The sequence below is a fragment of the Plectropomus leopardus genome, chromosome 15 (assembly GCF_026936395.1).
Source record: "Plectropomus leopardus strain MGB_pleo_1.0 chromosome 15, ASM2693639v1, whole genome shotgun sequence".
NCBI lineage: Eukaryota > Metazoa > Chordata > Actinopteri > Perciformes > Serranidae > Plectropomus > Plectropomus leopardus.
This window is the reverse complement of record NC_142190.1, coordinates 14616949-14633888: the sequence shown is the minus strand read 5'-3', so window position 1 is coordinate 14633888 and position 16940 is coordinate 14616949. Positions and strand designations below refer to the sequence as shown.

At 38.2% G+C, this 16940-nt stretch overlaps 1 protein-coding gene across 3 annotated transcripts in view; it reads right to left on the bottom strand.

Moving 5' to 3' along the window:
• The window catches only part of fstl4 (follistatin-like 4), a 318501-nt gene that overhangs the window by 31479 nt on the left and 270082 nt on the right, over positions 1-16940 (bottom strand). For all 3 annotated transcript variants that reach the window (XM_088088626.1, XM_042499286.2, XM_088088627.1), the window contains 2 exons: positions 5944-6110; positions 487-607 (listed from right to left, as the gene is read on the bottom strand). In XM_088088626.1, the coding sequence (XP_087944752.1) occupies positions 487-607; positions 5944-6110 (288 nt within the window). The remainder of the gene's footprint in view (positions 1-486; positions 608-5943; positions 6111-16940) is intronic.

The window sequence follows — 16940 nt, the reverse complement described above, 5'->3', positions numbered from 1 at the left end:
ATGCAGATAAATGATTGAAATATCAAGTTTTTGCCACATTAAGCAAAATTGGCTGAATCTATGCAAAAAAGAGGGGTAACAAGGCTACACATGGCCATCAGCAGAGTCAGTATGCCTTGTATGGATTTACATGTGTCAAGAGCCCAACACAGTTCCTGTCGTTTTGCTGCTTTTTGTGTTTAATACACGGATCAGGCAGAATAGGGTACTTGGCTGAATAAGATGTGAGAGTAAGACGGACAAAAATATTGGGTAGTACCACATATGACAATGCTGGACTTAATAAATCTATGATGTTTCCAGTTATTTCAATCAACAGCATGTCGGCTTAATTGCCTTTGAGACTGTTTCTTAACTGTTCTACACTTTATGTAGGGAATGCAATAAGAAAGAAAAAAATCCCCTCACTGGGGAACCACAGTGCAGCACAAACAAAACTAACGCATTTTGTCCACCACTGTAAGTAAGAAATGAGCCACTACTAACCATTCACCTGCAGCACATGTGTCTGATAGAGGTCTTCATAACCGTAGGCATGGCAACTGTAGTTCCCCATGTGGATGGTTGTCACCTTGGTGATGTACAGGGAGCCATCGTCCCCAAAGTCCTGTAATAGAGGAAAGAGATGGAGGAGAAAAATTAAGTAAAGAAGGAAGAGGCAGAGGTGCTGGTGAAAAAGCACAAGATAGGAAGAAGAGGAGGGAGGACGTGAGGAAAGAAGAGAGAGGAGGAACAGGAGGTGAAGGAGAGGGAATACTTATGAAGAATGGGGTGCAGGAAAGAGCCACAGGGAGCGAAGGAGAAATGTTGGTAGGTTGACAGAATACATAAAGATGCTTGGAGAGAGCAGTGAGAGAAGAGAGGAGGCACACAGCAGCAGGGAGTGATGGGAAAAGACAAGAAAGAAAAAAGAGTGATGCGAAAGGGAAGAGAGACCATGAATCAATGGTTTCCCTGTTGAGCTGAAGCAGGCGTTAGGGAATTTGATCCTTCTCTCTCCCCTCATCACACTGCCTCAGCCTGATAAATGGCAAGGGTTAAAAATATAAAGCCCATTAGGTTGATGAATGAAGCTGGTTGTTGTTGGTGCAGCATGCTGCAGTCACCAGGGGGTTCCAGCCACAGCTTAGGGCGGATTAAGGCATTAAATAGTTTGCTGTCCCACCAAGTGGCAGAGCAGATGTCCTGATGCAGCGCTGTCGTGACACGGAAATCACAAACGGCTGCTTTCAGTCTGAGGGCTCGAGAAATTAATGTGACCTGCCAGAGGGTTGCTTTGTGACAAGAGGATGTGAAATGACTTTCTTGTAAGATAGACGGGGGAGTTTGGGCAGCTTTTAAAGTTCAGAATTTACAATTAAGGTGAGAGATACAACTACACCAGCAAGGGCAATTAAAACTGAATGGGCCATTTGGGCAAAGAAGTATGAGTTTAATATATCTGGCAGGTTGTGCCAAATATATTTCAGTTAAAATGTAAAACTCTCCATTGTGGTTGCTGTGATAAAAGGGGCATCCAGTAGGGCAGAACAGAACAGAACAGAACAGAACAGAACAGAACAGAACAGAACAGAACAGAACAGAACAGAACAGAACAGGACAGAACAGAACAGGACAGAACAGAACAGAACAGAACAGAACAGAACAGGACAGAACAGAACAGAACAGGACAGAACAGAACAGGACAGAACAGAACAGAACAGGACAGAACAGGACAGAACAGAACAGAACAGAACAGAACAGGACAGAACAGGACAGAACAGAACAGGACAGAACAGGACAGAACAGAACAGAACAGGACAGAACAGGACAGAACAGAACAGAACAGAACAGAACAGAACAGAATGAATATAACGAAAATAATTGTTTGTCCAAATTTTGCAATTGAAATCCTGCCATGTTTGTTGTAAGAAACTGTTTTTACTGCCCTCGAGTGCCATGGTGAGGATGTATCAATGTCAACATAAAAGAAGCATGAAAGTATGTGGGCAGTGACATTTACAACATTGAATTGAACGAATTTATTTTTGTAAGTAAAAGGAGTAAAAATGAGCCTTTATTGTGCTGAGACCATGAATAATATATCCATTAATCTATACATCTATCAATTAACTGAAAATGGGTATAATTAGGGCTAGGCAATATATCAATATTATATCAATACTGTGATATAGGATATAGGATTAGATATTGTCTTAGATTTTGGATATCATAACATTGCTGTCTTTTTGTGGTTTTAAAGCCTAAATTACAGTGATGTAATTTTCTGAAGTTGCTAGACTTGCCTCTGTGCTATTATCTGCCTTTATCCATCTTGTCATTATATCAACATTACTGATGATAATTTATCCAAAATTTAATTGTGTAAATATTCTGTGAAAGCACCAATAGGTAACCCTACAATATGGTCAAATGTCAGTTTTGAGGTGTTTGGTCAAAAATATTGTGATATCTGATTTTCTCCATATCTTCCAGCCTTAGGAGTATCGATGATGAAACAAACTGGACGTTCAGCATTGACTTTGAATATTCAGATTCGGGTAGAGCCCTGGTATCAACAAAGGTAAAAATCTGCTGCAATAAATTTGTCAGTTTTGGCTAATAATTCTATGTTGTTTTGTACTCTCATCAGAAAGCCTTTGGCGTGTTCTGTTAGCTGTTATTTTTAGTGACTAAGAGGACATGAATGTAAATGGAAGATGTTCAAATTTGAGTTCATGAAATGTACTGATGGTCTTACAGAGAAATCTCTTACGAGAAAATTATAGGCTGTTATTTTTATTCAGTTTAAATTATACGGTTTTATAATGGAAAGAGAGGTGAAAGAATTATACATGAAGATGGCCAGTGGCTACATTCAAATTAATAAAATTCTAGTCACTCATTGAAGTTTTGCATTTCACATGCAGCACTACATCTGTGTCTCTTTTGACCTGTTCTCCAATAGTAATAATTATTGCTTTTTTCATGAAACACAGAATAGCGCTGATGCAATAAACATGTTTGTTTACCAAGTGGTAGCCATGTACATGCAAATAAAAGTGGATGTGTGGTATTTGTTTTTAATAAAAGAAATATACATAATTCATTTCATTTCTGAATGAATCGGTTTCAAATCTCACTTTGACATATGGCTCTTTGGCTGATGGACTACAGTAGCTATTGTATATTGCTTTTCTGTCCGTGTCTGTTTGTAGTGCTGTCTGTGGCTTTTTGCTCTCATCAATCCAATGTGGTGAAACAGGTCTGAGCCCCCAGTGAAGTTAATTTTTGGAGAACACAGCTCTATTCAAAATGTAAAATACCCAGTTTTGGTTGAGTGTAAAAAACAGAGAGAAAGAAACACAATGAAAAGCAATACAGTGGAGAGGAAGGTGGGCAGACAGAGACAGATGGAGAACAAAGACCAGAAAGAAACCATAAGAGAGCAGACAAATAAGACTGATTGTAATGGAGGCTTGACTCTTAAGTTTAGGGGTTATGTGCCAGACTGCAGAAAGATTTCCATCACTGCTGAATGAAATTCCTGAAAACAAACTTGTTTCTATTCAACACAATTCAACAGAGGAAAATGGTAGGCTGAAAGGACTTTGACAGGATCATAAGGTCTCTTCCCTGCTCACACCTTGCTGCCTTTTTGACCTGCATCATCTAATGTTGACTAGATGAAAGAAGAACACAAACCCCGTGTTAATTTTACATTAACTGACTCTTGTTCTGATTTTACTGCACTATTCTCACAACTGAGATTTTCTCAGACATCATCATAATTAAGTGCAGTGTGCATTTATTGGAACTCTGTCCAATATCCTGTTAAAGGAGCGTATAATATATATTATATAATATTATACAAATATTATACAGCACTTCTGTATAATATCTGTCAATATATGCTTTGGATTCAATGCTTCACATTAATACTTATACTTCATAAGAAATTATTTGTGTATACTGTAACTATACAAGTTACATTAACACATTTTTAAATTCAGACTTGCACTTGAATGTATATGTTCTGCATTTTATGGGCTTTGGGTCATTTATTTTGATGTCTGCATCCTCGTTAAATATGATGCATTCATACTGAATCAGAAAGTCATTCAAAGTTCAAGTTTTTAACTAATACAAGTGGATATTACGCATCTCCCTCATACAAAGTGAAAACATGGGTGATCTGGAAAATTACTGGACATTACTAGAAAAAATGCATGAAATAATAAACAGGTAATAATTTTCTTTAATGCATGTTATTCCATTCTTTGCTAACGATAAGGCGTCACTATTGAGAAATACCATCATGCAGGTTTTGTTTTTCTGTCCTGACATTTCGTCTGACAGTTTGTGTTTTTCCTGTGCAATCCAAAGGTGCTGTCCCTCTGCTGTCTACTCTCTGCCTGATTCTATGTGAATATAGCCATGGCAATGGACAGGGTTATTGTTTTTGACCAAATATGTCAAGATTGCAAAGATACTGTAGGGCTGTCTTTTGATGATTTCATATAATATTTACTCAATGAGATTTTTGATAAATAAGTAATGCAGCCTTTAAAACTAAGAAGAGACAACACTTATAATATCCAAAATCTAACATAATATCAAGTTTCATATCACGATATCAATATAATATCGATATATTGCCCAACCCTAAATGGGATTTAGGCTTCATTTAGCCTGGAAGTCTATTAAAATACCAAATCTTTTGTCCACAAGAAAGTGGTTCAAACTGGCTGCAAAAACTTAACATATCCCTTCAAATCTTTTCCTTCCTGTTCTTCTTTCTGATGTTGACCTCCCGTGTACACAGAAATTTTACACACAAAAAGGTCATCTCTCTCATTAACTTAAGTATTCTTTGTTTCATCATTCATTTGACTGAAAAGAAAAGCAAAACCAGACAGGGTTGCTCTCTCCCTCCTCCGCTCAGATCACTATGCTCCATGGAAATTCATTATGCACGGTCAAGAGCCCAAGGGACCTCTGTTGCCATCGCCTCTCCTCCAGTCTCCACCTCAACACTTGACATTGTTTATCGGCTCATCATCACAGCAGACCAACAAGGCCGCTCATTAACATGCAATTAGTGAATTGTGATCCGGTGGTGGGCAGAGCAAGGCCAGCGCTGTGCTGTCACCTGTGCAGATGTGTCGAAACAGGAGCATGGCCACATAGTTCATTAAGCACTAAGCAAGGGAGAGGACTAGAGAGTAAAACTTTTTTTTTCTTGGATTTCCATCCTTGAATTATTTTTCTTGCTACTATTTTATTCTGTCACACTACCTCCCTCATGTCCTCTGTCTCTTAAGACCAATTCAGGGTTTCACTGTCACCAGGATTACACATGACGTAACCATCCAGGGTGTCTGCAGGTATCAGACACTTAAATTTAATGCTTTTTAAGACCTTTTCAAGATAAAGTTTAGCTAAGTTTAGGACTGATTTTTGGACAAATAAATCTTTTCTTAAATAGTATGTATGTGTTCCTGTGCAGGTTTGGTGGTAGGTCAGGAATTTAGACTTTCATGCAGCCAATACAGTCAATAGCTTGGATTATTTTGACAAAAAGAAATTACTCTGTGGAAATTGAAATTAAATCAAATGTTTGGGGGCAATTAAGACCTCACAAATTCAAATTTAAGACTATTCAATGACTTTCAAGGCTAATAGTTATACATGAGGATTCTGGACATTTTAAGACTTTTTAAGCACCTGCAGACACCCTGCCTTTGCTATCTGCCAAATTACATGAATATTCATGTGGCATCCTGTGTGGATGTCCTCGTGCAGCCAAAAATTTGTCCCTATGTCCTAGAAAAGCAAGCTGGATGATTGCTTTATGCACTTTAGGTTTTTAGACATTGCTGTAATCTCCTATACCACCAAAATTACCAATAGGGACAAACTACGCTGTCAACCATGACAAAGAAAACAACAACATGCACTCACGTTGATATCCTCCAGATCCAAGAAGTTCAGTATAATGCCGTTTCTCTTCCAGATGATTGGCGGGCGCAGCGTCCCCTGGATGGCACAGGTAAGAACAGCACTGAGGCCCACTGTAACCGTGGACACACTGATCCGCTGGTCCTCGGCCAGGCTCAGCTGGACAACCTCTGTCAAGAATGAGCATATAAAGGAAAGTGATTAGTGTTGGAGAGAGTACAGGTGACAGCGAGGCAAATAAGAGAAGATAGTAAGAGAAAAAGATTAGGAAAAATGAGGAGATGGAGGAAAAAAAGGGAAGCAGAGAAAATCACAAATCAGAACGAGTGTGCTGATGTAGTGGAACTGTAGCCAAGCTGCAAGCATCCATCTCATTACTAGTGGACCAGGGAGGATAAACAGCTGTCCGGGAGTGAAGGATATCCAGTATGAAAAAAGACCACGTGTCAGAGGACACACTGCTAGCCAAATATCATTCTTCTCATTAACGGAAATTTATGTTCATTGAAATAGCCATCCAATTCAATTCACCTTTACGGCAAATTAAGAATAATTCTTTACTGGTTCCCCTTGGTGCCATAAAGATTGACTGTCGCCAAGCTGTGTGGCCAAGCATGAAACTTACAGTCACAGTTATAGTCTGAAAACTTTGTCCACTACTGAACATTTTTCTTATTGTCAGTTAAAACTTACATTGTTTTTACTTGACATAAAACAGTGTCTTTGCAGCAAAGTGGGCTCTGCAATATTTACAGGAGAGGGCCATAAATACTCACTATGAGTCTTGTCTCCATCTTTCAAAAAACAAAATATGCCTAAAAATAAAGTACTTTTTCATCTTAATTTTGTAAACAACTGATAATTGTACCCATGCGAGATGCTGATTAGATATTGTGCGAATGTGGAGTTCAAGCATGCCCTCAATGACATGAGATATGTCAGTGTTTGACCCTGGGTCAATATTGGCTGGGGGCAGGATATACTTGGCTCAATAAATAAAAGAGACACGGACGCCTGATAGAAATCTAAATGGAGCCATCTGAGCGTAACACAGAGCAAACCTCACACAAGGCATTTACTGGACTGATGCTATTAACTGCCCTTGCTGCATGACTTTTCAGTACCAAAAGACTTAAAGAAAAGATAACATCATTAAGGATCTAATTAGAGCAACAACAACAACAACAACAACAACAAAGATTGAAAAGCAGGGACATTTAAATCTGTCATTATGCTTGGCAAATGAACATCCATAGATTAAACAAACACTGATTTAAACGCTAATAGAGGACAAAACCAATATGTTCTCATTCAAACTTTTCACATGTTGTCCCTTTGCAGTGGACGTTGTGTGATGGCACTATCGTGATATCAAATGCACTTGGGGGTATGACGTGGCGCCTGGTTACTTTAGAAAACACACGCACATGGCAACCAACGCCAGAACGTCAACAAACACACATGCTGGGCACGAATGGTTAGGATAAGGGGAAGGAGGAACACAGTAAAGTGTAGAGAATAAAAACAAAACAAAAACATTATATTCAGACAGGAAGTGAACACTGGACTCCCACATAAAAGTCCAGGGATTGTTGGACACATCCACCACACCTCCCTCTTTTGGTATTGCGATTCCACACCCAAAGCACTGTCAAAACAGCAGTAATTTTGCAAGAGTTTGCAATGAGAATGGAGTGGACAAAACACAAGATCAAACAACATGAACAATTCAGACTATTTAACTTGAGTAAGTTTGTGAAAAATTCTCTGAGAAAAGTGAATACACCGAACACTTGAACATACAATATCATAAAAATCATGTCTATTAATGTTAAATCAATAATATGCCACTATCTTCTCAAGCATGATTACAATAATTATTAAAATAATAATTACAATTTTCTGATAAATGTACCCACAATTATGGCTTTTCCCTAAAAATCTAGTAATTTTATTCCAAATAAAACAAGCTTGTTGTTAAATGGTTAAAATGGTTATAATGGTGTAATGGTTAATTGATGTGGTTTCAGATGTCATGAAGAAATGGAGTGTAATGATGCACACACCACATTCCCTTAGCTTTTAACTCAATCATCTGATTTGTGTGTTCCTGCATTTCACTTAAACCCATCTCATTTCACCACAAACTATGTTAACCAATCATCTTGTTACTGTCTGGATTAAAAACTGTCCGTCCACAGCGGGGGTTGTTTACTTCTTTCAGCTCCCATAATTAGCAAAGCAGTGCCAAGCAGGGCATCTGTCCAACATGGAGCTGCTTTAGGATCACAAATGAAGTTGCAAGGTTATTTTAGAATAAACAACACCAACTATGTTGATATAGTTTCATATGAACCCTTAAAAATGAATGTTTGCAGATAGCCACAGGTGATTTTTGTTGCATAATGCTGTTTAAATAGCTTTAAAATAAGAACCATAATAGCAAAAGCATTCATTCTTTTTGCAGCAAGAAGTTAAGCCTTCTGTGTCATCATGTTTTATGCTTATTATGACATCATAGCACTACGTGACGTGTGGTATAAAAACATGCACAGACACATTAGAGGAATGAATGATGAATCTATCACAACTCCTTTGCACTAATTGAGCATATCTCAAAAACTAAATAATGAACATAGTTCAAAGACCTTGGTGTGACTAATGGAGTGTTAAGAAATGCTTTGTTTATGTTTGTACACTAAAAACATCTATAGGGTCAATGTTTTGTGTTTTTATTTTGTAGTACTTTCTTCAATTACTGTGGTTTATTGACTTACATTACCTTTTAGCTCAGGCTGTGCAGATACCAAGCATTTAAAGATACTCCAAGAAACGACATCACATTAAGCAAAACTACCAAACTAGGCACTGGCAGGCCATTGCTACTGCAAAGTTCATAGGGTCAGTCTACCACCAGCATGTTTGTGCTGAGAAACTTTTAAATATCCTGACTTGTGCTTCCTTTTCCATAACCCTATCAAATCTATCATAACCGTTTGTACAATGGTGAACAAATCTATATGAACAAAAAAACCCCAAAGCAAACACTTCCAAGACCTGCAGTTAATGACTGAACAACAGTGATGAGGCCAGTATCACCACAAGATTTTACCTCAACATCCTTACAGAACAATACTTCATTGTGAAAATATACTTCAAGTAGATGGCTAACAGACTTTGAAATGTTTGTGTGGAACTTCCTGTCCGGATCCAGACTTTGACAAACACTGTTGTAAAAGACCCCTGGATATTAGCTGTCTGTTTCGCATAGCTCTCCAGGTGATAGATATATCCCAGTTGACAGCTGGGCCTGTCAGTGATATTTTAGAATGCCTTGGGTACAGTACACTGCCAGGTCCAACAAACTTATAATTCAGCAGAGCAGTAATTTGGGTGGCAGAACAGGCTTTGAGTGCCATGTGGACAGATGAGGGATGAAGCACATTGATCTGACATGGCTTGGAGGGGTGGTTCCAGGGTGGTACTGTGCATTTCAACTAGACCACATTTTACTATAAATTGAACACAGTGCATGGAAGAAAGACGTGTGGTTTGCTGTGTCTTTCTGCAGCAGTTGACTGTTTAGATGGACATCTAGTACGACTTAATATCCATTCTTTTGACATATAAAAGTATATGGCTTTAAAAGTTTGCTGATGAGGGGTTTTTCTTCAAAGTTCAGTTAGAGCAGAGGTCCAAACTGTGATTGATAGACTACCGCATATAAAACATTTGCTACTGTGAAGGATGGTGGTGCTTTCAACAGCTTTAGCATATAAATTAGGATGTTAATCTTGAGTGATAGATGCAAAAAATGCAACCAGAGATTTTTTTATTTGAATTCCAGAGTCAAATAACTGCGACTGAAAACGAAAAAAAAGTTTTCTATAAACATTATGAGTCATCTTGAGACTTTTGTGTAGACAATAATTATGTTTTTGAGGGTTGACTCAAGTATGGTGTCGAAATATTGACTGATGAGTTTCAGATAGCACTGTGTTTATCTGCTTTGGGAATGAATACCTTCATTTTACTGCAATGACTGTGGTGAAAAGATAACCTTCAGCTCACAGCCCCCAGTGTGGGGCTGTAACACTCCTGTCTACATACCAAGTCAAACAGGAAATTGTTCCATCAATTCAAAATGGGCAGCTGTGTTTAAATATTTTCAGCAAAAGTCTGCCAACACTTTGTACTGTGTGAGGTCAGTCTGACTTTAAACTCTAAGCTTGTGTTTCAGTCTTCACTTTTCATGTCTGGCCTTACTAAAAAAAACCAAAAAAACCCAAAAAACCCCATCTACCTTTTTGAAAGATGCACCACTAGTAAAATGAATCCTGACACCATGAAATTAGCCCTGATATTATCTAAACTCAACCCACTAAGGTTATGAGACCAAGAAAAGAATGAAGTTAAAAATAGGTCTGTAATATTATAGAATACGTGTTGATTGCTGGTTTTAACACTTTTCTAGGTCGATGTCATTAAGAGACATTTTAAATGTAAAAGCAAAACTTTTGTATTTTTCAACTTAGAGCCTATTTTGCCAAGTTTTTTTGTCTAAGTGACTAATGGAAACAATTTTTTAAATTGGTCCATTATTTAGCAAGACTGCTCCAGTCCCAGTGGCTAAACAGGCTGCAGTGTAATCCCAAATGGGCAATTATGCACTGTCAATTTATGTCCATTAAAAGTGCTTCTTTCTGTCACTGACAAGCTCAGATTGTTTAAGTGTCTGACAACATTCCAGAAAAGACCCTACAGAGCCATTCATTATTTTCCCTTACCTTCCTTTGGTGTGCTTGTTATTGTGACCAAGTCTTGCTCAAGAAGAAGTCAGATGAAATCTCACAAGGAGTGACTTATTGTAGGAAAAACAAAAGAGGGAGTGCCAGGAAGAGTTTGTTGTGTTGAAGTACAGAAACCCAGGCTAGTGCCATGGGTAAATATTTAACAGAATTTAAACCTGGAAAAGTCTTTGACATATCAATGCACAACTTTTCCTTGAACAAGACTCACTAATACTAACACTAATAAACAGACTGGACCAGGGAGGATTAAAGAAAAAAAAAAAAACTTTTATGGAAGGACATTGATGGTGCACAATCATCTGCAGGGATTACATTGTAGCCTGTTTCACCACTGCATCTGAAGCAGTCTCACTCAATACTGCACTAGTTTAAAAAGTTGTCTCTTTTTGTCACCTAGAGACAAAAGCATGGGGAAAGGGTCCAGGTTCAAAAATACCTAAAATGCACTTCAATGCACTCAAAGCCAGTTTATCATCATTATGGACATGTATTTATGGTAAATGGACTTCACTTGTAAAGCCTTGTATAGTCTTCTGGCCACTCAAAGTGCTTTTACATCACATGTCACATTCACACACGCATGCACGCACGCACGCACGCATGCACACAGATGAGACAACCATCATGAGCAGTTTGGGGTTCAGTATGTTTCCCAAGGATACTTAAACATGTTGACTAGAAAAGCTGGGGATAAAACCGCCGATCTTTCCGTCCGTAGCGGATGACCCGCTCTACCTCTGAGGCACAGATGTAATCAGGTAATTATTTAGGTTTTAGGCATATCAGCTGTGCACTTTCATACTTGTAACTTTTTAAAAAACTCTTTTTTTTTTTATAGATTTATGTTTTGGGATATTTTTGAAAAAATACCTTAATAGTTGTTTTTTTTGTTTGTTTATTTCAAATAGTGCCATAAAGTTAGATTTTAATATGAAAGGTCTGTCTTTTATCAAATAATTATAATAATTTCGCTCTGTGGAGGAGAATTTTCTTTTACAGAATACAGAAATGTGACCATAACCTTGAGAAGAAGAATGAATAAGCCTATCTTTTCAATTGCATCAGTGTTGAATCTTATTTTAACAAAAACAAGCCAAAGAAGAACTTTTCCTAGATGAAATACTGAATAAAATTTGCAAGGTTATGATATAAATCATAATATATTTGAACACTGAATAATAAAAGAAGACTAAGAATACATTTGGGCAATTCTTAAAAAGTAGCAATACCCATGTTTAACTTAACCACAAAGATTTAAGAGATACCTCCACTTTAAGAGCAACTCTTTACATCTATTTAAACATTCTCAGATGTTCTCTGATGACCCAGACAAACTGCATATCCACAGGCAGCGCCTGCTCTGCCCTGGCTGTCTGGGGAAGGTTGTCTTGACATTAACTAGTTAATAATTCCTACAGTCCCCCCCCCCCCTTTCCCAAAATAGCTCCAATGTATAAGTAAGTAATTGACTTTCAGGGGAATTCAGGAGCCCCACTGATCGATCAGTCCTGCTAACTGAGCTAAGGACCAGCTGACAGGGCCAACAGGAAGGTTTCTGTATACGGCTCTGCAGTAGAGTGTGAGTTAAGAGAAGAGGAGAAAGGGAGAAAGAGAAAGGGGAAGAAGCAAGGCCAAATATTGGGAGAAAGATGTAAAGACAAAGACAAGGACAGGACCTTTAAAGATGGGAAAATAGGGTAAACAAACAAGAGCAAGGAAAAAGGAGGCCCCAAACATCAGAGCAATGGAAAAAGGAAGCCCAAATATAAGAGAAAAAGAAAATACAAGAGAGACATGCCGAAAGATGGATGGAGAAAACACAGGGGCATAAGTGAAGGAATAAAAATGTGTGCCCATGTGAGACAGGAAGAGAGACAAATTTGATGCAGAGCACGTAGAGGATCTCCCAGGGAATAACTAATGTGGCGAGCTCAACACCGCAGCTGAGAGAGTTGTCCCTTTCCACTTTTATGAGACCAGCCCCCCCCATGAGCTGGAGTAAGACATCAAGCCACAAAGCAGAGGAGCAGAACGCCATGACTTTTTTAAAGGGTAGGTCAGATAACATCCTGACTGTAGACTAAGAAGAGGAAAAGAAAGAGGTAGTAAGGGGCAGAGAGCGAGGAGGAGATAAAGAAAGACAGATGGAAAGAGGGTTAAAGGTGAAGGAGTGGAATGTGAAGACTCATGTGAGTGTCATCAGGAAGCAAGAAAACCAGCTTACAGGCACCCAGTAAGGGTCAGATTTGTTGAGGGTCAAACAATCAAGCACCTAGTTTATTCAGGGCTAAATTTGGGTGAAAAGATTAAGTGTTAAAGATGCCTAAAGGTTTCGCGTAAACATTGTTTTAACAGCATTTAAGTGACAAGCACGCACTAACTTCACATTTAAATGTAAAATTATGTTGAAACAACCTTACCTGATACTATGAACTCATACCTCTACAGGTGATCTGTCCTAGGTGCCTGAATATGCTACAATGCACATGTATTTATTTTTTTGTGATTTGTCTGTTTCAGATGTTGTTCTTTCTTTCTTTCTTTCTTTCTTTCTTTGGATTTTAATTTTTTTTTCATTCTTTTGGATTTTTTTTTATTCGTTTTGGATGCCTTTCTTTCTTTCTTTCTTGTCCTTCCTGCCTTCCTTCAAACATTCAGATGACACCTAAATGTCTCCACCTACAAATTACAAAATCCATGCAACAGCAAAGTAGCTCTTTCCACTTTAAAGTTGCATAAATTATGTAAATTGAATAAAAATGTCTTAAAATTAAATAGAGCCGCTGCTCCCACCAGAATGGTAATAAGAAAACAGAATATCAATTCACTCTTAATTGAATCTCCTTCTAAAAGGACTTTGCACACTGTAAGATTATTTATGATACATAGTATTTGTCGTGTGCAAAATGAAATGAAACATAAAAACATTATGATCCAAACAAGCACACTAGAATATTCTGCTTTCTCCCTTATGACTAACAAACTCAGACTGCAATTGCCTTAACATTTCACAAAACAGAATGGATAGGAAAATATAATATAAAAAACATAGATTCCTTGAGGTAAATAACTTTCTGTTGGTTTAGTGGGCATGTTTTTCTGGAACAAAATAATTGTGTTTCTTGTGTTTCAATCTTTTCCTCACCAAACAATCCAGTCTAGACTAATATAAACACATTTCAACAGTTCCATGCCTTTTATACAGAATCAATGAATGCTGAGAATCACTGTCCCTGCAGAGGGAGGTGGATATGACATTTTTGTGGGTGTTTATGTGTTGCTTCTTGTATCTGGACAGAAAGAGACAGATTAAGAGAAAGTGAGAAAGAGATGCAAACTTATAGGCCTAGCACAATGAACTGTCAAGTTTCACTTTTACTGCACCAGGCTTTTCTTCAGTGACAACAACATGTTAGTGACAACAGTACCCTCTGTGCTTTGAGAGTGTGGTGCAACGAATAACCGCACAGTACTTTTTGAATTCCCCTTGCTTGTGTTTCAGAAGCTGAAATTTGGCACTTATTGGAGCAGCTGGTATCAGCACTCTGGAAGCATTTTGGTGATTTGCAGATGAAATAAGATATATGTCCATTGTTGAAAAGTTATTTTCGATATGTGGTATATTTATAGCTTATTTCTACAGTGTTTCAACAGCATTTCAGTGACTGCAGATGAAGATGCAACGGGTTCTACAGGAACGCCTGGACATATTGTCAAGCAGTGAAAGCTTGTGTTGTGTGTGTGTAAAAGCAGAACGTGCACAGGCTTTCAAGTGAAATGCCACGGCAGCAATTACTTTTTGTTTACTTCTACCTTCTTCCCTGGATTAGTGTATAGATTCATCAGAATGCTAGATGGGTTTTTGAGCCCAACTGATGCTATAACTGAGAGGAAGCACATATCCAAATATGTAGTAGAAACAGAAAGAGCCACACAAATACACCCCACAATATAAAAACATAGTGTGATGACTGTCTTTTTGAAAATGAGCCTTGGTAGGGGGGCACTGTGTCACTCACGACATGCACATCCTCCTCTGCGCGTGTGTCATGTGTGCAAATACATGCACGGTATACTTGAGTATTCATATTTGTCCCTATTAAAAAATATCCTTGTTTGATCTTGTTTAGTAAATTAATATTCAGGCATTAACCATTAAGCTCATCACTAAGTAAAAAGCAGCTGCTACAGTAAGTTGGCTTGATTTGCCGTCTTTGCACTTCCTACATGTTCCTGTAAAGCTGCCATACTATCAATGGAGACTTGTAGGATTCAGAGTAACCTCACGCTGGTGTCATGCTTCCACTCGGGTTAGCCCTCAACTGAAGGCACGTTTAACAGGCAAGAAAATGGATTTTCTCATTGTTGCTATGCAACCACCAAAAAGTCATGACAACAGGCAATCTAAGACCACCAGACAATGCAGCACAACAGTACTGTGTATCAGACTGTAGTTAAACACAGGTTCCTCTCACCACCGAGTGCACTTCCAAACACAGGGACAGATGCCGGCACCTGTAATCATCTTTTCTTGCGTTCTAGTATAAAATGATGTTCGAGTATAAAATGATGCATGGTCACATGAAGATGAAGGCTGGGTTTGTGCATTAAGATGTGCTCATACATGTGCACACATGTATCACTGACGTGCAGAATATACAGAAAAATCAAGGTATATAAATGTATACATAGAGTAAATCTACTACCTCATACCATACTTCTAAAGTCAAGTTCTAAAACACATTTGTTATCTAATGTGTAGCTTCATGAAAAACCTTTTCCACCATGTCCAATGAGACTATAAGGTTCTGTAAAATGTATTCTTTCATGAAAGTATTGTGGTAGCCTACATGTCTTTTGTGCAGAAAAGACTGAGGCAGTAGGTAATGTGAACATTTTTTATGGTGAATGGACTTCAGTTATATGGTGCTTTTAACAGACAAAGCGCTTAACAATTTGCTTTTCATTCACCCTTTCACACGCACTCACTCCAGTGATGGTGGATATAGGGATAGGGAGCAACTTGGGTCTCACTGTCTTGCTCTAAGATACTTAGACATGTAGAGCCAAGCCTGCCATGAATGGTAGACCAGCTTTACCTCCTGAGCTACAGCCCCCTATACTGCATTAATATATGCAACATGATTTTATATCACAAGAAAACTTAATCCAAGAAGTCTCAAATTAATACAGAAAACCATGGGAAAAAAATCCCAAGACACTCAATTTTAATGTAAAATAAGCTGATATATTTAATCTGTAGACTGAAAGTCTTGGGTTTTTTTCATGGTTGTGTGAATCAATTTGAAACTTTGGAAATTTTGTTTTTTGTACTTTCACCTGCCGAGAACTTGATGGTCCAGCCATCAGAGCAAAGCAGCATTTCCCTCCTCCACTGTAACCTGATTTTACTTTGCTACTTCAATATACAGAATGTTAATATATAGAGTAGTACATTTTTGGACAATTCTCGATTAAAATGTCCAAATCCAAAATACGATGTTGCAGTCCTGCTCACTGATTTGCAACACTGCCACTCTGGTCTTATGTAATCAATGATATTAAAAGGACAGCTTCCTAAATGTAAAAGGTAAACAAAATCTCACGCGGCGACTAATTACATCTTAAGATGCTCAGTTTACACAGTTTTATTTTTTAAAACAATTTAAATTAGGAGTATAACCCCCTTGGAATCATGCATGCACCATTACACAACTGCATGTGATAATGTTCTCTGTGAAAACATTGACACTGGCGGCTTTGTACAATACATGTAGGGAGACAGGACTCCCACTGGGAGCCCACAGTGTGTACAAATGATCTCAGTGTGTCACTGTGCATTCAGTATAAGAGCTGCTCTCTGCAGGTGGGCTGCGGCTATTAGAAAATATATCATCCATGTTTCAAACCCAATGACACACTGAATTAATGGCATGTTGTATATCATACTGTACATGCACACCCATTTTCTCAGTCAATCAATAACTGTGCACTCTCGGGCAGTTAATCCTATGCATACACTGTATATCACACCACATATTGCACATACATACTGCTCATTTGCTGTCACTCAGACACACTCAGTCTTATCTATTATGTACCCACAAGCACTTATTCTCTCTCTTTTTCTCACACACACACCAACAGAAGAGCTCAGGCTCTCTCTTTGAGAGTGCTGGGGTGGTGATT